The sequence below is a fragment of the Anarhichas minor genome, unplaced genomic scaffold (genome assembly GCF_050575085.1).
Source record: "Anarhichas minor isolate MPS153535 unplaced genomic scaffold, ASM5057508v1 ptg000007l, whole genome shotgun sequence".
Taxonomy (NCBI): Eukaryota; Metazoa; Chordata; class Actinopteri; order Perciformes; family Anarhichadidae; genus Anarhichas; species Anarhichas minor.
This window is the reverse complement of record NW_027466453.1, coordinates 5605180-5628039: the sequence shown is the minus strand read 5'-3', so window position 1 is coordinate 5628039 and position 22860 is coordinate 5605180. Positions and strand designations below refer to the sequence as shown.

Sequence of the window (22860 nt, the reverse complement as noted above, 5' to 3'; positions counted from 1 at the left end):
TGGCTGTTGCCTCCCGCACAAATGACAGTAATTTGAAAAAAATAAGAAAAGACAGAAAAAAAAGAAATTCGCCTGTGGAGAAAATGAATCTTTCAGGTTATATGAGAAGTTGCCCGCACCCAACAGGAGTGTCCCTCGTTCACGGGATGGCCTCTTCTTCTTCCACTCCGCTGCTGCCGGTAATACCCCTGCTTCTCTTTCTCTCTCTTTTTTTTTTGTACCCCCCCACCTCTCACACTCCTCCTCCTCCTCCCTCCTCTCTCTAGCTTCCTTCTCCTCATCGGTCAGCATCAGCATCCGGGTTCCGTTGTCTTTCCCCCCTCCCTCTCTCGCCCCCACCCTTTTTTACTACGGCAAAAAGTCCCACATTATGTGGTTGGCTGCAAGTACAGAAGAATACCAGGCGTCCAACCAAGTAGCACATGGTCCAAGTCAGTAACACGGATAAATGGAAGAATATCAGATTCATATAAACCAACGACAAAATATGGAATTTTATAGAAATAGTGGGCGACACTCATACCACGCATGATTCATGATTCTTGAATGCATGAATTGATGTATAAGTTGCTTACCATTCTTCTTTATGCGCCATTTTTAAATGATCATAGCCTATGTGTTTAATGTTGAGTAGTGATTTGCAAACGAGTATCACAACATCACTCAAAGGAGCTGAATGGGACACTCAGAGCACATGTTGACTCTCAACTGCTCTCAACATGGCGACGGATGAGACGGCGGCTAGCAGCTAACAGTGCTAGCAGCGCCAGTTGGAATGATGGACCACTTTCCGGACGCCGCAAGGGAAAACAAACCAACAGTCAGACGGATTATTGAATGATGAATATGTTGTTACGGTGATGGCACAAAATATATGGAACAAAATGATTTTGTGTCCAAAAGTTTTATGTAATTATTGTAACTATAAAATGCAGCTTTCTCTTATTATTGGGAGCTATATATACGTAACATCAGGTTGTAAATTCCGTCGAGGAGAACGGCAAAAAATAGTGACTTCCTTCTCTGCTCAGGTAGACATTAGTCCTCTATATCTTAACATAGCTGCAGGAATGAGTCCTTAAACCAGGACATGAGAAGTCAATGGGGGTTTTGCGTGGGATTTTAGTTAGAACACGAGCTTAAAGGTCCATAATACGAGATTGAGAGCGTTTCGATTGCCTCTCAACAGCTCTCAACATGGCCGCCGTGGTGCTAACCGTTTAACGAACCGACAAACGTCAGCTGAGTCGTAACTATCTCACATGTGACATGATTATGAACACTTCATTTAATAAAATAAGATTTTTTAAAAAACGTGTGTTCCGAACCCCTGGCTTGCTTGTGACTTAATGTGGCATAAACGGCTTTTACGTGCTTCATTCTGTTTCAATAAAATTCTGTGAAAATACATTTTGGAAAACACTCAGCTGATGAACAGCCTCTGTTCGCCTCTGACCCGTGGGACGGTCCATGACGTGCACTTACAAAACCACAGGCTTCTGGGTCACTGCATGCTGTGATTAAGGTTCCTCATTGTGATATCTGTATGACGCCGACTCCCAAATCTTTATCCCTTTTAATCTTAATCTCTTGATGCGGTCAGGATGATGTAGTTCAGATTATCTAATGGTGCCGTGCTTAAATATGCGCCTGTGAGTTTATTTCTGTGTGATAGATGGTTTTTCCACATGAACAAGTTATGAGACATAAACATAGTTTTTTGTCACAGAGATAGACCTTCTTTTCTCTCCACTATATGATGCACCTACAAAACCTCCATAAATACATGCCCTACTACAAAAAATGCTTCTTTAAGTGTTTATTAAATATCTCTGGGAATGATTTATATTCTTACAGAATGAACTCAGTAACATGCTGGTAACAATAATATGCCAACATCTCCACAGATACCAGTAAAGTGGTGGTACCTGCTATTGTAAGTGCATTTCTGACCACATGATGGTGCTGTTGTGCTATTGTATGAGCTACCATTTTTTTCACCATGTAATGAGCACCATTATGAATGGCCAACACAAAACGTTGTAGTCTCAAGAGGGTCGCTGTCATCTGTCTTTGTCTTGATTCAGTCCGTCTTTGTCAGCTGTCATTGACAACCACTATGTGAGACGGTGCCTTTTTAGTTTGGTATAAGGTGGCAGGCCGACTTACCAACAGTGGTGGAAAGTAACTATATACAGATATTAATATTTTCTTACTTTCCACTTTTACTCCACTGCATTTTAGACGGCGTCGTTGTAATTGTTGCTGCTCTACATTTTTTGGACAGCTAAAGTTACTCGTAACGTATTTTACAAATGTTACGTTAAAGCATAAATTGTAATCGAATTTACCTCTTACCTTTTTATATAATATTATATTTTCTCATATATAATGATGATTCTACGGAACCCCTGACAGGCAAAAGAGAAAAAACTATTCTGGTGATCCATATTCTGAGACTGATCTCAATTGTTTTCTCTCCCGTGTTTATGATTTAAAAACATGTTAAAAAAAAGGTTGAGGGGTTACCCCCCTTGGCCCTTCAAGCTCTTCTCTGCAGACTCGGACAGCAAATACCGTCTCTCGTCCCCCTTCAGTGGAATCTCCCCCTGGCATATCTGATGTCACAGTGTCACTGTGTTCATGTGACTGCAATATGTGCTGCCATGTAGAGTGTTGTGCAAAGTGTGCAAATTAATGATTGATGTTACCGTTTCCATTGTGTTCAACAGGGCTGGGGGGCTCTTGTAAAGATAAGGCTGAAGATTACAGTCTGGCTTTGGTTATAATTTAATTGTTCTGTATCAAAGTATGCTCACCAGTAGTGTGTGTGTGTGTGTGTGTGTGTGTGTGTGTGTGTGTGTGTGTGTGTGTGTGTGTGTGTGTGTGTGTGTGTGTTTGTGTGTTAGGATATAGAACATGGTTTGCTCTCTCACATGTTGATACCGGGGGAACATTCCTGGAACCATGGCGAGCCTGTTTACACAGGTCATAGATGCTGTTTACTGAGTTACAACACATGTGAACACCTGGACTGTCTTATGAGCTTCCATACTGCTCATATTTTGCACAGAGTCATTACGACTTTATTATGTGACAGTATGAAAATACCCAATGAGTGGTGTATGTGGGGCTCCATCGTGTGGTTGTTTTAAAAAACGAGAGAAATCCAACCTAAAACTATAACTACTTCTTAATATGGAGATATGTTTTCAAATTTGTTTTATTGGTTAAAAAATAAATAATGCAGGACTAATTGGGGGGTAAAACTGGAAGCTGACTGAGGTGTATTGAAAAATGTTACTGTTAATTCACTGGTGGGAGGTATTTAAATTGGACTGTTTTTATGTAATAAACACTCGGATAAACTCTATTTTCTGTTGTTTTGAATGACAGTCACAAGGCATTTTTACACGACTATACTTATGATTTTTAAGTGTTACAAACATGCGCATAGTGGCTTTTAACTCCACACACACCTCTGAATGAAAGCAGAGGGCAGGCTAATCTGGGAATGTGTGGGTGTGATGCCAAAAGGAGTTTGAATGTACCCTTTGGGGCTGGAATAGTATAGCCAAACAGACAGCTGACAAGTATTGATGTCTGCTCATGAGTCTATCTTTGTGTGTGTGTGTGTGTGTGACCTGAGAATCGCCTCTTACTTGGTTTCTTTAGGCAGTATTTAGATGAATACCTTGCACACTTAAGAGTTTCCCTTTGATCCCCAATTTACAACTGACTGATGTGCAATGTGCATGTACTATTAAATGATTATTTGTATGTGCTAAAGTGTGATGAATGATGGTAGCCTACACTGATTACTACTGTACCAAATATACAAAACTTAGCTGCATCACTTACATCAATGTCTAAAATCGAATGATCTAAAATAGATTAATTTACTCTGGTTTGTGTTTACAGACCCTAAAAAATGGTATAAGGTTAAAGGGAAATGTGTCAATGACGACACTTGAGTAACAAAACATCTTCAGTAACTTTCAGTGAACCCGTGTAGATATACACCAGTTAATTCTGTACTATAGGCTATAAAAATATATCTACTGAACTGCAGTCTTTTAAAACTCAAAGAAAGAGTTAGGCTACTTTGCTCACAACGTTAGCTCGCTAACACCACGTGGAGCTTTTTAGTTTAGTTTGAAATTATGAGAAAGGAGACATTAAATCACACACCTGTACAAAATGTCAAAGATAGCATAACAAAGAGGTAGATTTAATTCCATGCTCATCCTTGATGAAGACTTCTTAATGTTAGCTAGCTAGTTAACTTCGTTAGCGTTAGCTTGGAGGCTAAAATGCAATAGCTATTGTTTTTAAGGGTTTGTGCAGTGATGCTACAGCAGTATGCGGTTTAGCATATGGATGATTGACATAACGTGCACTAGGTAGTGCAGCTTTATGCCAAAAGTTAGCCTTAGCTAGGTAGCTAGCTGTAATGTGTCTGCATGTAATGTTAGAATAGTATCTCAGCACAATGGAAACAAGGCTGATGGAAAGTCTACTAGAATCTTTTTTTCTTGGTGGACACAAATAAAACGTCACCTTTCAAAGCCACTCCCCTAAAATTACCATTATCAATTTAAACATATAATGAACGTATGCAACGACCATGGCTATAGGGATTAAGTATTTTTGTAGGCAAAACTTGGAAATTAGCAGTGCACTGGATCCCTCACCATAAAGCCAATGGGATTTTTCTGCAGAATCATAGCAGACTACAGTGACACCCAATGAGAGCATGGGCAGAATATGCGCAGGTAGACGGACAGGTAGGTACACAAGCAGGTCGCCAAATATATACACATATAACACAAAACTAATTCGAAACTATTACCATACCCATCTTTAACAAGGGATACGTGTTTTGTAACAGCTTCTTTAAGTTTGTTTTCAGCAATCCTCTGAGTGACTTGTGAAACTTAGGTTTTGGTTTAGTTACACAAGTCACGTCCGAGTGTCGAGTCTACTTTGACTTCAGCCCCTTCAAGCTCATACAAGAATGTTACGTTAACAAAAATTGTTTTCTTTTGGTCTATTTTCCATAACAATCAAATATATCCATACTCCTAAATATTAAAATAGTTCAGACATGCAAGGAAAAAGTCTATGTTCATATTCCAAGTAGAGGTCCAACCTCCAAATGGTGAATAAAAAGAGGCCAAAAATCAGTTTTTTTACACCAAGTATTTGATACTTTTATTTCCATTTATAAGTATTCATCTCAAGTCGACAATTTACAGTACAGCTCAGCTCTCTGGAATTGCCTACAGGTCGATGTGCTGCATGTCAGCTGCAGAAGGAGAAGGGGAATGGCGGTAAGACTGAGGGACACCTGATAAGCCTATAACGGGTGGGGAGGGGGGAGGAAACTGTGGTTACTGCCACCACATCCCAAATTCAGCCCAAATCAACACTTCTGTCACGCATGATCATCCTTATCATCATTATCGTCATCATTCAGTTCAGTGTTGTTGTGGAGAAGGGAATGCTGGGAACTTGGAGGACTCAGTGCAGTGGACCTGGAAGAGAGGAAAAAAAAGCAAAACATTCTCATTTTTGAGTTTTTCTTGATTATTTTGCTGCTTTTCCTTGCTGTTGTCATATCATATTTGGGTTTTCCAACTCTTTAACAATGGGCCTTTTTCCCAGGAGACATTTTGACTTGTCCCAAATAGTGAGTCAGCATAAAACTAAAGGCGCTACATTGAATCCAGCCATCATTCATTGTATTATTTACACCTGTGCTTTTCCTACCGTGACATGTCAAAGTGTCTTCCATGAAAAAGGCCCGTTACTCTGCAACGGTTACACTTTGTTGACAATTGTCTGCTGAAAGTGAGCGCGTCTGAATGCGACTCACAGATATAGCATCATTCGTTAATTAACCCCCCAACCTGAATTGCTTCGTGTCGACTATGAATGAATCGGCAAATTGTGTCCCATCCTTACATTCGAGGTTGGAGGGCGACTCCTCATGACCCCTCAGCTGCACTCTTCACACAAGCAGCAAAGGCCTCCATCAGATCTTTGCAGCCCTCTGCTCCCTTCTCTGCCACGCTGCAAAGAAAGATTTAACCGCTGTTAGAATAAACATTGCACGAGTGATTGTTGCATTTCAATGTCACCTTCTCGCACAGATGGCATGCGAGCTGGAAACAGAAAGAGGAATGACAGGAGGCTTTAGTCAGCAGCAGTGGACTCAACTAAGTCCCGGTCCAACTAATTCTGTTGACAGAGCAGTTGGGCGTCTCATGTGCAAACAGGTTTTAATGGCAGAAACAACCATTAAAAAGTTATTTTTCCTCCTCTTTAAGATTTTCTAAAGACATGGAAAGTGACTAATGCCGTCAGGGTGCTGAGCATCTCCCCCCAATGATCAACTTCTTCACACAGTGTGATCCCAACCACTTTAACAACCAAAATGAAGGACATCCAGTGAAATGTTCCCACAATGACGACTGTTCTGTGAGTTTGAAATGCAATGGTTGACGAAGAGAAAAAAAAAACACAAGACAGAAGGAAGAGACAAAAGGGGGATGAAAGTGAGAGAGAGAGAAACAGAATGCGGGCTAACACAGGAGCAAACACAGCAGCAGACAGTGCCACAGTGCATTAGGGTGATGGAGCGAGAGGGAGGGAGGGAAAGAGAGGGAGGAGGAGGGAGGGGTAGAGAGAGCCATGTGGGTGAGCCCATCTGTTTGATGGGACACCAGAGAGGGAGGGAGGGAGGGAGGGAGGTTGCGTGATCATGCAGAGATGACAAGACACGGAGGTAAGAGGGCAGGCCAGCAGGAGGCAGAGGAGGAGGCGGGGTTTCACGATACATGAATGTAAACCCATCCTTTGGCTCCTCCTATCACTTCATGACGTCTGAACATCCCCTCTGTTCTGCTTTTCCTCCAATCCCTTCTCAACCCAGGGCAGCAATCCTCCTCTCCATCATCTCCTAAACATCAGCCATCCAACCATCCTGGCTCAAATTCAAAATAAAGCAGCCACTGCTTACCATATAAAAATATATATATATATTTTTTGCTATGGCCTTCTCATTCAAAAAATAAGGTTGGTGTTTTTACAGAGTGAGCAACAGACATTTAGTGTATAAATATTCAGTTAATACTTCTCTTTATGGTCGTTTTCATTGATAGTTACACGCATATTCTCAGGAGACTCACAGGAAACAATGCATGCATGTTATTCAGTGATACCGTTTGTACTTGTATCTCATCATCAGCCTCACTACTGTTCCCTCTATCACAATAACTGTATTTAAAAAAGTGCTGGATTCCAAATTCAGAGCATTACTTATTTACATATGTACATAAATACTTCCCAAGACCTGTAGGCCTATAATGCCCTGTCTTTTATTTTCAGCTTTGTGTCATCAGTCAAAACACACAACAGAGCAGAATTACTGCAAATCTACAGTAAAAACATTGGAAACGCCATCACATGAGAGCTTCAAAGCCATTTTAATACACTAGCTTTGGGTCATCTCTGCTGCTTTATCTCTTTGTGTGGCGGCTGGGTGCCCGTTTGGTGATGTAACACACACAGCTGGCTGCCGCAGATTATCACTCAGCACTTTACTTTGCCAGGAGGGATGGAGCGAAGTGTGTGTGTGTGTGTGTGTGTGTATGTGTGTGTGTCTGTGTGTGAAGATGAGAGCCATCGACTTTGTGTCGCTGCAAGCGTGCGTCCCTGGTGGTGTGTTGTAGCGCGTGCGCCTGGACGGAGTCAATGAGGGCTTATGATTGGCAGAGAGTCTGACCCGGAGGCTGTCGATAATCCTGCTGCAGCAGCGTCGCTCCACCACAACACACATGTATGTACTCCTCCACCTCCATCCTAACAGGAGCCGACTGAAGGACAGAGTGTTAGCAACGCTAGAGAAGCCTAAAGAAAGTCTCATCGAACCAGTTAGGGCTGTATTACGCAACAGGGGAAATGTGGGCTCTACGCAATTGTGTATTTTTTAAAATAAAAGCACTGCCCTTTATTCTAAATATTCTAATGTCATAATATCAACGCGCATTAATTCTACAGATTCTCTCATGTGATTCATTTTCAGATCTCTGTATATACATGCATGTAGTATGAAGTGCACACCGGGGCCATTACAGAAAGCATCAGAGCAGGGCTGGTCACATGGACAAGCAGGGAGGGGGGGGGGGGGTTGGGTGTAGAGGAGCCAATGACATCACCACCACCGCGGCCATTACGCAATCTCCTGAGGGGAAACACGGCTCAGAGCGAGGTCCCGTTACAGTGTCATAGGGCACGGGGTTGTAATGGCGACCAGTGGCCGAATAATGTAGGCCAATCCATACTCAATAGACTCATTACATAATGCGAAAAAGTTTTACTCTGAATTCATCTCCATAACTGGTGGATCGCCAGCATGATTCGTAATCCGAAACCACCGCTGCCGAGCACCGGCCGCATCCTGATCACCGCTCAGGAGGAGCGACGGCGTCCTCCCGTCTCGGACACGATCAGGAAATGAGGGCTGAATTATTTAGACTGATCTGGCTGTAGCAAGTCCCCTGGGACGCGCATGCATAATAGATCACCGAGCAGGTGCACGCAGTCCACGATGATGTAGAGGCCAAATATTAGTGAAGAGACCATGTGATTAAGGCTATCATCTAGTGGGGATGCTGTCCCCGGGGCGTCTTGGGACAGCGGTTCCCAAACTTTTTGGCACTTGTGAACTGCCGTCACCGGTTGCATGACGTAATGCTGTGTAATGCCTGTCCCAGGCTGTTTATAATCTCATGACCCCTCAGATTAAAATAATCAATAATAATCAAATAATTATTCACCGCTTCAGGCAGCAACAAAAATGACACCCAGCTCCAGTTTGTGGCTTTCATGTGTTTACCATTAATTACATTACAATATATACCATTACATTCAAGTCACAGAGCCAGGCGTCTGTGTTCCTTATATACTTTTCTCTATATAAACCCACAATCAAAAAAGTTGGACCGCCCCTGATCCAGTTGGACTGGAGACTCTTAATACAACTATGAACATGTGTAATCTATAAAACGAGTGCACAACTTCAGAGCAGCGCTCAGATTACAGCAGAGTCACCAAATTCCATAACGAGAACCACCAGCACAGATTCCAGTGGCAAGAATGCACATGCGTGTCTGCACATACGTCCGCAGGCAATCAGTTACAGAGACATGGGTGTGTTTTTGTGTGTGTGGAGGTCAAAGGAAGAGGAGGGAGGGTCTATATGTTCCAGTCTGATGAAAGAGCCCGGGGTCTCAAAGTACACAGAGTTAGTACATGTTAGCTAAAGGAGTTTGCAAAGTACTATTCGTGGTAAATATTAGCAAAAGAACTAACAGCTCACCAAGCCCACATTCTGCACTGCACATGTCAGCACGGGCCTTATAGATCTACCCTGTTGTTCATCAGGAGCCGCTGCACAAAGCTTCATCTCGTATAGTTCTTTCTAGCTGTGACACATTATTTTAGAAAAGTGAGGAAAAACAAATGTAATGATGGTGAGTTTTTTCCACTCTTATCTAATAGTTATCTTCCTTCAAACAAGTGTCTGCATCTTGAAACGATAAAGTGTCGGCATCTCAGTCAAGACAAATTCAACTACGTTCTAAAAGATGCTGTTGATTTGCATTGAAACTAGCTGAGATATTTGTGCTGCACTGCAGAACAAAGCAGGACTCAATTACAGACAATGAACATAAACAAACAAAGTTACTTTAAGACTACTATAACAATATTCCAGCTGTTGGACAGGGGCAGAATTTATGTAACCAAACTTCAAATAAAGGCGTTAAAATGGTTTAACAAATGACTGATGTGAAAGTGAAATGTATACTGTACAACACCTGTGACATTTTAAAAGGCCTGCCATGCGTTCTTGTCTCACACATGCTCATATGGCCTGTGGCTCGTACGTCACCTCTGTGTGACTTTGCTGGTGTGACCGTGACAAGGTCAGAGCGACAAGTAAAAAATAATTTAAAAAATAAAACAAATTCTCCCATGTAACCAAATAAAAACAACTTGTCCTGAAACTGTGGAAAAGTGATCAAATCGGACCTAGAGTGAGCATGAAGAGAAGCTCATCACAAGAGGAGAGGGGGCAAAACCAAGATGGCCGCCTCCACACGTCTCTGGCTGAGTGTGAATGGGAGGCTGTTCCTTCTTCGGCTGACCTGGTTAAAAGAAGCAGGTGTCGGGTCGAGGGGGTCACATGATCTATGGAAGGGACCATGTCACGCCGTCCCGCATGTACAGTCTCACTCGTACACACTTCCATCCATGGAGTCTATAAATACATAGGGGCTCATGGTGTTCATTACACAGAGCCAGCCATGTGATAGCTACAGTTGACTGGAAGCCGGAAATCAAAAGCCCTAATAAAAACTATTCTAGAAGGGTTACTTTCATAGTGACCACCAGTTGTAATCAATGTCAACTTGTCTCCTTGTCTCAAAGTAAATGGGTTTGTGGTCACAGTAAGTGGCTGAAAGAAGGTCAGTGGTTAACACAAGCTTAAGAGATATTAAGGGTTTTGTTCTACGACATTAAATATTTCAGAAAATACCCTCCTGGTGGGTCTGATGGGACTACAGAGGTGGTCTGGGACATTAAAGGGAACGTTCACCCCAAAATTGAAAATAGATGAACTTCTTCATGAGACTTCAACAAGGTCTGTGGATTATCTTCAGTAACCGAGTCATGATTTTTGGAAAGGGACATGTAGTCCTATTATACTGAAGATGTTAGTAGTTAGTTTATAGCCTAAAGTTAGCTTTTTTACTTCCGACGACTGCCTTTATGCTTCTAAAGTGTTTTTTGAAAGGGATCTTGCTGAACAAAACATAAACATAAATTACCATAAAGCATGGTTGTGCTTGTGTGGAAAAAAAAGTTGAACAAAAACACTTTTCTTGCAGATGTATCTAGCTGTATACTGGAAGGGGCCAATGTGGCCCTCAGATCAACACCGGTAGCTTAGCGCTACATTTGCTAGCGCTGGAGCCAGCTGACTAGCCACCTCTCAAGGTCATGGGTTCATGCTCTGCTGATATTTGCAGTCAAGGCCCCACATGCACTTATCACCTGAAACCGTGATGTGCAGCATGAGAACAACCTTGTCACCATGAACCCATTGCACTGTGCTTTAAAAAGACCCTATGGAGCCAACCTTAGCCCAGGCCTTTAACGAGCAGCAGTAAACGGCCAACTTTCTCCGTGACCGAACAATGTCTGCAGCTTTTAACAGTGATGGATCACTTATGTTCACAGCACACTAAACATGGAGCTGTCACAGAAATGTCAAACGTATCTGTTAAATCAAAAGGGATCTTGAAGTGTCCTCTGACACTTTATAAGGAAAAAACAATAGGGGGAGGGGCAAAGTTGGCGTTCGCAAAACTGTTACACATGATTAGCCCACCACCCATGCCTTGCCCCACCAGCCCTCCCTCCTCCACCTCAACCTGCCGTCTTATCTAAAGGCTTCACACCCCCACACCCACCTTCAGCTTATCAAGGCCCGACAGGCCGGCTGGGATTCTACTAGCCACAAAATGTGTCTACTCTGCACAAATATAATTATTAGAAAATAGAAAAATTAGCCCCACTTGAGGGCTAATTTTTCAAGAAAAATGCATTTTTCAATGCAGTTAACTCCTCCTGATGATCCATTTGAAGACCCGGCTCAGTGACCCTCCACACAAACCCCTCTCTGTCCAAATGGACCGTTCTAGATAAGACGTGTGAAGGCTTGATGTGCGCCCAAGTGTTCTATCATTGCACACACACACACACACACACACACACACACAGAGTAAATACAACCAATCCCCCAAAATATCTCCGAGCTGCTGGCGTCATTTTTTTCGGTGATACAGCAAAAAAAAGGAGACGGCGACGGACTAAAAGGGAACGCGCCAACGCAAGGTATTCTGGAGAAAGGGAGGCTGGTGACGCAAGCAGATTCCCGGCCTTCATCCATGCGTACGCATGAGAATCAAACATCACCCCGCTGCCACACATCATTAATCCCCTAATCACTCTCCCCTTGCATAGGGTACCCCAAGTTCTCAGAACCACTAGCCTTCCCCCCCCCCCCAGCTACATAGGATGTCGGATTCAGTTACATTTACATGAAAGACTTCGGTCTCTTTTGGTGGTTTTTCACAGCGCCAACCCCCCCCAACGTCCTCCGAAAAGAGACTCCATTTTAGCGCGGCGCGTTTCATGATGCTGCGGTCTTCCGATGCAGAAGTCGCCATTGGAAGGAATCAGCTGTTGGACAGCTCGCTGTAGGAGGACTTGATTCAAATAGGTCAGGGTTTCGGGTTTTACCTCAAGAACTCTTGAAAGGCAGTGGAGAACTTGTGGAGCGTTCAGGAGGTACAGGAAGCTTCATGTTTGCGAGTATGGTGTTGTCGTGATGGAAGGACTGAAGGATGCGCAAAATAAAATAAGACATTCACACAATGTGTAAAAAAAAAACGTCACCTACCATTTGTCCAGGTCAGCCTTGATGGTGACACAAGCAGCGGGGACGGGGGCCTCGGCGGGGGCGGCTGCGGTCTCGGAGTCCAACATGTCTGCGGTGGTGCTGGTGCTGGTGCTTGGTGTCTAGGGTGCTTGTCCTGTCCTGTTCCTGTCCTCCGCCTATGGACCCAGAGCCACCGAGAGACACAGAGAGAGAGAGAGTAGAGAGAGAGAGACAGCGGAGTTGAGAGTGAGTTTGTGGAAGGGGAGGGCGCACGGGAGGAGGTGGGAGGAGATAAACATGTGAGTGAGCAGCACACGTGTGTCCACAGCGGTCAGGGGGGCTGGGGGGCACAGGGGTGAAGGGGCATTAACCCACAATGAGGTACAAAGGGAGAGGATTGGACAACAGGGGACAAAAGGGATTGGAGGTTGAGGTGTCTGCAAGGAGGAGCTCAACACCGGGAGATACAACTCTCACCAAAATATGTCAACAGTGGTGGAGAAAAAGTCAACGCATCCATTCATTTCACAGCCCATAACATAATATCATCTCTCCATTGAGTTTGTGCCACCTAGTGGCGGCTTTCCGCAAGAGGTCTCAGCATCTTCTTGCTGCAAATGCAGTCTTTATGGCAGCACACGGCAGCCATGCTTCTTTAAAAAGAAAAGGTCAGGGACTTAAACGCAGCAAAAACAATGTTTTTGGGGCTGAACTAAAGTGAAAGGACGTTTGTGTTTCATGAGCGTCTTCTACAGCAACATACTGCGTGTATTCGACACCATGTGGTAGCAGCGGCCTACATTGAGCCATGTGGTCTTGTAGGGACAGACTCAAGGTTTTCCAAGGTCAGTCGGAACTTAGTAGGACTTCAGAAGTTTGGACTAAGGCCCGCGACGACTGAGTTACAGTATCAAGAGAATCTTCGGCTTTTACACCACTTTTCCATTTTAATCAGTTAATTTTTCTGTCCACTAATCTAAGAATCCAAGAATATTTGGACATACTTTGGACCCATATAGTTGCAGAACATTAAGAACGTCATTAATTGTTAGAAAAAGGATTTTCTTTGACGATATAGACATCAGCTTCTAATTTTTTATCTGACCAAAAGCTACCAAACGGAACTGTTTTCCATAAGTTTTAACTTGCAAGTAATTTATGATTAAACTTGGTTTATATTGATTGCAGGATTGCCTACAATAACCAACACTGTAGGAAAAGACTATTTTATTTTTAAATATTACATTCAATTCAATGTTTGTTTTTCTCAATGCTTGGAGTACAAGTGTTAACGAGTTAATTTGCCTCAATACGTTGCTGGCTTCAGTTTATGTAGCTCATGTTCTTAACAAAGCATGAATGAAACATTATGTGTGTGCACTGCCCCTTCAACGGCATGGAGACATCTTTACGACCCAAGTTTATCGTCCGCCATCACTGCGGACGCTGTAATGTTACATCACAGCTATGTTACATCACAGTTACGCAACAACCTGCACGAGCGGTCGAAGCTGCTGCTTTGCGTACAAGCTAATAGCATCGCGGGTTTAATCACGGAAACGCACATTACCTCCGTTACAAAGTTTGATTTCTAACACTAAAACTATACAGACCGTGCCTACATTTATCTTCGCCCTTTCTAAAACACAGAAAAGTGACTTTAATTAAGTTTATTTTACTATCATTCCGCGCGTCTCGTGCGAGTACCGACGGCTCTTCGAGGCTCGCGACCGCTGCTCCCGCTACACACCTGCCTTAAACCTCTGCTAAATTAACGGCACCTATGACTTATGGGATATGTAGTACCGAGTGAATGCACTCACGCGAGCCTCAGGCTGCTTCGAAGGACACAAACAGCGTCTGTTGCCAAGGAAAAAAGGGGAAGAACAGAAGCCTCCTTTTATTTTAACCCTCTTTTTAAAAACGTTTTTAACCCCTGCTCAACATGTGTGCCATATCGAGCACAACACGCATTAACTGGCCTCTGCCGCTTCCGAAAATAGAGCCAGCTACTCATTCATATTCAGCAAAGAGGAGAAGAAGAAGATAAAAGTGCGCAGCGCCTTAATTACATCAGCATAAAATGTCAACCAATTAACTTCCTGCGTGGAAAAAAACAAAACTCCTCACTGCTCTCTAATGCATACATTTTTTTCTGGCACAAGGACACTAGATAAAGCAGGCATATAATAGGATTCAATTAATTTGGAAAAAGGTGTAAAAGTGGAATTAAATATATTGAAGAGTAGCCTATATTATGAAGCCCCAGACTATGAATCAAATAACACGAACTCCAAATCAATCTGGAAAAAAGTTTCTCTGTGAATGCAAGTCTCTCTGAAGCATAAAGCAAAAATAACTTCAATGAGAAGCTCCTTCAACACCCCCATCCGTCCGTGTGCCAAGAGCCAAGAAGGGAACATCATGTGCTTTGAGCAACATGAGTGGCTTCCCCTTGCAGATACCCAGCACATGAGATTGAATTCATGAAACAAACCCATTAGTTGCCTACCTATCTGCAGATGGGACGTCTTGGTCCTGAAGTTGGAAAACTCAAAAAGTGTCTTGAGTGTGTTCAGGAAAAGAATTGGAGGGGGGGGGGCTTCAGTGTGCTGCAAGTGCTCTGTAGCCTTAGTGAATGTGATCTCACTGGGAAAAGGGGTGTGTGTGTGAGCCGTAGCTCTTGGTTTACGAGCATGTGTGCATGTGTGTACTCGTGGTATGTGCATTGCAAACATGGGGGCCGAAAGACAGGGGGGGAGGGGGAGAAAAAAGAAAAATGTCAAGGAAGCCTTAGCGGAGAGAGCTATAGGAAGGGTGGGGGAGGGGCTCTGCACATGTAACATGTACAATCCAACATGTCTGACTGGCTGTGGTGGCCTGCGGCAAGGTCGACATGCCATAGACACAAGTGAAATATAGAGGGTCTTATCTGTATTCACATGAACGCACACACGCACACACACACTCACACAAACACACACCCTTATTTTTTCTTTGCAAGACTACACAAGCAACAGCAATTGGCTTGCAGCAATTAGGAATTAAAACATAAAATATGTGTGTGTGTGTGTGGGGGGGGGGGGGGGGGGGGGGGGGTCTGTTACTGGAGGTGACCCCTTGCAGGTGATGAACTCAGCGGAGCCTTTAAAGTCAGTCTGTAGGTCACACACGGGGAGGCCCACCCGTGCACGTGCGTGCGGCACGCTTGTGCAGCACACGATGTAAGGAGGATTGACTGGAAGGAGGCTCATGTTTAAAGCAAGGTGTCAAAAACACACAGGACGCCAGGAGAGCTCCAGGCTCCTGAACAAGACGGTCTACGTGTTGTTTCTTGCAAGCAGAGTGGATGTGTGGCTTTCTGAAGAGCTCTCCTGGAAAGGAAACTACTGTATTTACTTATTGTTCTTTTCAGGGTCCCCTTTAACAGCTCAGAAAACACATTGTTTTATCACATTGATACTTCATGACTTTTCTTATAAAAGTGCTTGTAAACATGACAGAGGTATGTTACATAAAATAATGTATAGGTTGTACAATAAGGTTAAATACAAAGGATTTTCATATGTTCTATGTGTATCTGGGACTTTTTATGCAGCCCTGCAGCTCCAAAATTCCAAATGATCCTTTTTGGATTTGTGTCATTGGAGTTAATACGATGTTCAAAGAGGAAATTGCATTACTTACGTTTTGGGCCAGTTTGCCCTCGGAGATGTCCAACTGGCCCAAAACGTAAGTAATGCAATGGATCATAGAGCACGGAAGGCCTCTGGACAAGGGAGGGCCATGAAGACGGAAGAAGAAGAACAAGGAGAACAAGAAGAACAAGAAGAAGTTAGAAAGGCTAAATAACAACAGCAACATAAAGCTACTTTTTCAAACCCACATAATACATTTATTAACCAGAGAACTCACATATGAGCATAGCACCATCACATTACTAAACCTACTTCTTTGTCTGTAAATGACTGTTTGGCAAACAAAAGGAATCTTTATAGTTCATCGTGCACTGTCCACATGACTTATACAACGTGAAATGTGTCCTTGTTTGATGTACGTTAATGCTTTATGTTCTGGTCTTTCTGTTTTGACTCTCATTCACCATGAACTGCTCTGTTCACAGCCTGAGACTAATAACACATTCAACACTTGATATTCAGACCAGCTCCTATAGCCTCTCTGTCTCTGTCAGTATGTCATGCTATCAGCCAATCACTTTAGTCAAAAAAAGTGTTTTTCCTGCTAATAAGACAGAGATATTGACCTCAAAGTTGTATTACTTAAGTTGTTTCTTCTGTCTCCATTCTCTCCCCTTCCTGTCCCTCTGTTTTCCCATGTTTGGTCTGTCTGGCAGTGTCGTTCCACATCTGTCCACCAGGCGTCCCCGTTGAGTCATCTGCCCTGCATGATTGCAAATTGTTTGTTAAACCAGAACTGATGTCTGCAGGCAAGGCGCAGTAAATATTGTCCTGATTGTGGACACACACAAAAAAAGAAGATAATTCTATGACTTATTTAAATATTATTATTATATTATCTCCAGAGAAAAAACACATTAAAAGGGAAAAACATTAAAATCATAAAGATATATATTTTTTTACCCATACAGCAGTGAGGTCTGTGGGATCCCAACACTATACACACAGTACAATAACAATACCAGTACAGTTATTTATATTTATTTTAGTAGAATAGTTACACCCACAAAAAAGAGGTTGAGGTCTGTTATGTAATCAGTTAGACTTTGATACACATACAGCCCTTATATGCAGGTTTATTATCTACAGGATTACACTCTCAAATACTTCACAGAATTTTAGGAGATAAAAAATCCAATATGGCAAAATTAAACAGCAATGAAATATGACAGAAATGGATTTAAATGAAGGGCAAGTACTGCTGAAGCTGGTCTGTCACTATACTTTTCTATACCAGCAGGTCTTGGGGGAGAACCTGTCTCTATTCTAAGTGGATTTAGAACAAGGATCTCTTTTTGTTTTTACAGGTTTGAGAACGCAGGTAGCAGGTGAGGAAAGTGGCCCACACTGTAACTATGGAAAGTTCAGCTCACTTATGGACCCACATGGTCGTCAGCACTTTGACCATCCAATGATGCCAAAATGAATTACCAAACATCGTGTGAGCGTCACTGTTTTTATTCATCCATCTAATTAAGATCGGGGAGCAACTTTTTCCACGTCGCCCACAACACACACACACACCCACACCCATACACACACTCCTGTTGCATCCATTCAAATCTCCTTGACCATGTTTCTCATTACGAACAAGTTCCCAAACAATCAGTACACGGTGCTGCATAACCAAACCGCCGAAAGCCAAGGGACTATAAAATGGAGGCCAAGTGGAGCAAGAGAAAGACGCAAAGACTAACGGACAGGAAGCAGAAGAAGAGAGATGGCTCACAGCAGAGGAACCAATGGAAGCAAACTCTTCACGATAGGTGAGATGAGCTCAGCTTGTCTACTTTGTCTATTTATGAAGTTATTGGCATTCCTTCTTTGTCTGGGATCGATACACCAAAATGAATAAGAGATGCATCTATTTTTACCATGTTAATAGATTTTAATATAATGAAAAGCAGGGCGTGCAAAAAATCTGCACACCTCATGTTTTCTCAGCCAAAAATATTGAATCAAAATTGATATGTTCTCTTGCTGAAAACAGAGATTTTAAACATTGCGTTTAGATGATGAATCAGCCGGGCCCTTAGCTCATCACGGGCAGTATATTTGTATGACAAACAACAAGAAACTGCAGTATAAATTGTTCATTTTCACACTGTAAAATGTCCCATTTAGTACAGATATCAATCACGTATATCGACTAAGATTTTCAATAACCAGATTTAAGTGACGCTTATCTCAAATATTTGTTGGTATTATGCGTTTGTATAAAACAGAAATGAATATCGGCGTTTTCCGCCTTTATTGGACAGATGAAAGCGTAGAGGTAGAGAGGAAAGAGAAAGTGTTGTGACATGCAACAAAGGCGGCTGGAATCGAACCGGGGACATTGCGACTACGTGGCATGCGCTGTAACCCTTCAGTTATACAGAGGTGCTACAATATTGGATTTTAAAAGTTTGGTTTCTGTATCAATCTCAAAAATCTAGTATTGGTCGGGCAATCATATACCACGAAAATACTTCTTAATTCTGCTGTTTTATCCAACAAAAATTCATTCATTCATGAGTCACTCACTAAATCCTTCAGAAATAAACATGTGTAGAAGATACTGAAATATCATGCCCATCTGTTACAGCTGCCGGTTAGGATAAGCTAACCTATTTTGCTGTCATATGGTATCATATTAATAAAATGTACCATGTAAGAGAAGTAACACTTTCAGCTCATTGGAGTGTTTCAGTTCTCACAGTGTGGGCTGTGGCTGGTGTGGATCTGTAAAAGCCCATTGAGAGAGTGAATGCAATATTTTGCTTTACATTTCAAACAGGGTTGACTTTGAGAAGTTGAAATACTGTTTTGTCTCTGTCCCTTTTTCTGTGCTCCGTAGTGTTGTACATGGCGGCAGCGTGCAGTGCCATCCCCATCAGCGACCTGCTCGACCGAGCCTCTCAGGGCTCCGACAAACTGCACTCCCTCAGCACGACTCTCACCCAGGACCTGGTCAGTATCCGGGCTTTACCAAACATACATGTCAAACCAGCTCCTGGCTTCCTGATTGCCTTGGGGCAGAATTGTGTTATACCCATTATACTCGCATGCAAGTCTAGTTGGGTCACGAATCCAGCACAGTGAGAATGAAAAACAACATGAGACAATATAATAATCATCCGCCCCCCCCCCTCCCCCCAGGACTCTCATTTCCCTTCTATGGGCCGGGTGATCATGCCCCGCCCCTCAATGTGCCACACCTCCTCTCTGCAGACACCCAATGACAAGGAGCAAGCTCTTCAAGTATCAGTGAGTTACTGTACATGCATGCAATGTTTCCGACTGTCACATCTCCCCAGTTACCCTTCAGCGTGTTGTATCATCTTACTATCGTCTGTTTGGCTTCTTTTCCAGGAGTCGGACCTGTTGTCACTGGCTCGCTCCTTGCTCCAAGCCTGGGAGGACCCACTGCTGGTTCTGTCCACCTCTGCCAACACCCTGCCTCACCCGGCCCAAGGCGCCATATTCAACAAGATCCAGGAGCTGCAGGAGCACTCCAAGAGTCTGGGAGACGGCCTGAACGTCCTATCTGGCAAGGTGTGCAAGTGTGGGAAGACACACATACCGTTTTGCTCTTGTATTCACTAGCCGTGTTTGAGGTTCCTGGAAGGTCCTGGTAATTTTGGTCCAGGGAGTGCTTTTCAAGGACCAAAAGGGTTCCTTCAGCCCATTACAAAAGGTTCCGAGGCCCTGGGGAAGTTCTGCAGTCGAAAAGTGGCTTTTTATAATGTTAATAGAAAATGTGTTTTAAGCCATAAATAAATACTTTTAATTAAAGTCTGTGCAACTCCAGAGGAGGTCGGTGGGTCAAATGTGAATCCCACCCAGTAGACTGGTGTTCGTGCCCCATGTGAAACCAAACAGTTATTTGAACCCAAACCACCATCTTTTACTAATCAAGTAGCTTTGTCGCCCAAACCTAAACGTAATTGAGAAGGCATGCAGCAAGAGTGGTATAAGCAGTTATAACACTATTACGCTGATGTACACTGATGTAGAAATGGTGATATTAAACTTATTTAGATCTTACGTACCTGTGGTTTGCGGAAACATACAATGCCAATATTTCATTATTTGTGTTTTTCCCCCACATCCCAATCCCTTCAACTCCCTTTCCCTGCCTCCTTTCCCTTTCCCTGCCTCCCTTCTCTCCCAGATGGGTCCAGGAGCTCAGACCATCTCCTCGCTGCCCTACATGGGAGGCAACGAAATCGGCCAGGACAGGATTTCCCAATTGATCAACTTCAATTTCCTGTTGTCCTGCTTCCGCCGCGACTCCCACAAGATTGACAGCTTCCTGAAAATATTGCGCTGCCGGGCAGCAAAAATGCTACCGGAGATGTGCTAGAAAGGGAGGCAGCCGGCTTGATGTCTCTCAAAGCTCGAATTGCCTACCAACCGTAGCTTAGCACGTGCTGTGAATCTGCTATCTGAGCTAGTATCCTAATTAATAAGTAGTTGTCATTGTGAGCTTCCAGAAGGTGAAGATGAGGAGGAGTTACACGGCACACGCAGGAAATCTTATTTCATTTGAACACCCTTAGTCATCACGATGCATCAGTCCAATTGGAATGAGTAGAATGTTGTGATATTGTGACGTTTTAGCTTTTGAGAAACCTTTTCCCTTGTAAATTTGACAAAAAGCTGTTCTCCCGAAACAGCTTCTAGTATATTGTTAAAGGTGGTTAATAACTAGGCAGGGGAGCTGCCCAGTGAACCTAAAGGCTCACACTGTTTTGCTAACGAGGACGAAGCACGGCTCACGAACTTCCCCGGGTGGTTCCAGCTGGTCTGGCATTAGGAGCTGACCATATCGTGCTCCCATACAGTGGTAAACCGGTGTGCCATCTCTCCTGTTACTCCTCCAGTCTTGCCTTTTTTCTAAAAACTTGTTACTTGTGTGTGGTGGCAAGAAGGGTGTGACATGAGAGATCCCTCCACCAGCCAACTCTCCAAGTCTTTCTTCACACTGGGAGGCTTCGATGGAGAAAGGCCTTCTCTCCCTAACTTGCGCCCTACTGCACCATTTGCACTTTAGATTTAATCTTTCTTGAGGGTGAAACCCTTATCAATTTCAATATTTCTGTTCATCAATAAAAATCATCTCTTGCACAGTAAAATTCTTTGTCTGTGTCGTGTGAGCCCATCGACTCTGTGGAAATGCAATATTGAATCAATGGAGTACCACATTAACCATTGATCATGTGTTAAAGCACACATGTAGTTAAATAGTTTAAAAAAAAAAAGAATAATACATTACAGGTGGATTATATCTGTGTAGAGGTGGGAGAGCATGATAACCAATCCCACCATAATCTGATATTTGCTTGATTGATACAAATATCAAAGTGGGTGCTTTGAAGACAGTCCAATGGTGACAGAAGAACATTTGTTCAATTCCATTTTTCAGTTTTTTAAAACATTTTTTGTAACTTTTCATGGCATGGCGACATTCACATTATCTGCATTTGAAACATATACAAATGGGACTTTTCAATATGCTCAGTAGTAAGATAGGGACAGTGTAGTGAGGATACATTTCAGCCCTCAACACAGTTTGACCAATGGAACAGTGGCTGGCTGTGTCGCAGCTGAATGACTCTCGGCAGGATAACGCAGCAATATTGTCAAATGAGATCAAGATATGTTGAAGGAGACTTAGCTGGAGTACTTAAAGAGTCATTGCAGAACGCAAAAATGTTACCACGGGGCTGTTAGTGTTTATCCGCCTCAAACAGCCAATGTACCGACTGTAGGCTACATACGTTAGCAGCTAGATAGCAACGAACGCACAGATCTCAGACTCACCAGAAACTCTGGTTCTTTTTGTTATTTCCCTCCAGTCTCTCTCCTGTTTCCTCTCATCTCTGTACATTTATGAAGCAGATTCATAAAGCTCCAGGATATGTGCAAGTTATTTTACTCAAACTGCAGCATTTTTACATTCCCACGGATATGTCTTTGTGTCATATCACACCGCCCCAGGTGAATTTGTGTCCACTGGCGTCTTTTCATTGACTTCCTTGACTGGCAGACAAGGGCAAACGGGCCACAGCGGCCAAAAACATTTCCGTTTGGAGAAACGTGCTGCAGCTTCAGGAATAAATCAAACACATTTACAACGGAAACGTGTTGCAAATGAAAACAAAAACCTGCCGCAGAAAGCCAAACTAAATACATTGACAGAAAACACGTAGCAAATGCAGAAACGATGCAAAGTTGAAAACACGCAAACTCCGAAAATAAATGCAAAAAAACAATCATGAGAGACCAACGACCTATACGCCTGAATCTTACACAACTTTAAGTCAATGGGTGATGTGTTGCCATGACAACATACTTTGTGCCGGTGTTTTAAGGGGAGCGAGTTAAAAGAGAAAGTTTAAAAAATAGCCTATGAAGTCGGATGATATTGAGAATATATGCAGTACATGTAAAACTAAGATGTTAATGAAGAGGGACATTTCAAATGCAATACTGTTATTAAACCAAACTTATCACTAATGTCTGAAAGTATATATTTTTCTTTCTTATTTATTTAATTGTCTCGGGACCCCTTTAATGGGAACCACTGAGCTAGGCCCCCCTAAAAGCCCGGACCGGCCCTGCATGCGGGTCTGGCTTTCCCCACATTTAGTCGCTCTGAGC

General features: G+C 43.0%; 1 protein-coding gene and 1 long non-coding RNA gene across 2 annotated transcripts; one reads left to right on the top strand and one right to left on the bottom strand.

The window, feature by feature from the left end:
• Positions 1-5187: 5187 nt before the first annotated feature.
• Positions 5188-12735, bottom strand: LOC142941480 (uncharacterized). Its single transcript, XR_012951451.1, has 3 exons — positions 12536-12735; positions 5968-6075; positions 5188-5537 (listed from the first exon to the last, which is right to left on the bottom strand). It is a non-coding gene; the product is annotated as an uncharacterized LOC142941480 (long non-coding RNA).
• Positions 12736-15630: 2895 nt separating this feature from the next.
• prl (prolactin) lies at positions 15631-21326 on the top strand. Its single transcript, XM_076083443.1, has 5 exons — positions 15631-17978; positions 19052-19164; positions 19354-19461; positions 19567-19749; positions 20369-21326. Exons 1-5 carry the CDS (start codon positions 17933-17935, stop codon positions 20558-20560), a joined length of 642 nt encoding a protein of 213 aa, XP_075939558.1. The 5' UTR covers positions 15631-17932; the 3' UTR covers positions 20561-21326.
• Positions 21327-22860: the final 1534 nt, after the last annotated feature.

What these genes read in the sequence shown, in the direction of transcription:
- prl (XM_076083443.1), top strand. Translation starts at nt 17,933, where the DNA reads ATGGCTCACAGCAGAGGAACCAATGGAAGCAAACTCTTCACGATAG. An exon ending in CGACTCTCACCCAGGACCTG is followed by an intron (nt 19,165 to 19,353) that starts GTCAGTATCCGG and finishes CCCTCCCCCCAG; the next exon opens with GACTCTCATTTCCCTTCTAT. An exon ending in AGCAAGCTCTTCAAGTATCA is followed by an intron (nt 19,462 to 19,566) that starts GTGAGTTACTGT and finishes CTTCTTTTCCAG; the next exon opens with GAGTCGGACCTGTTGTCACT.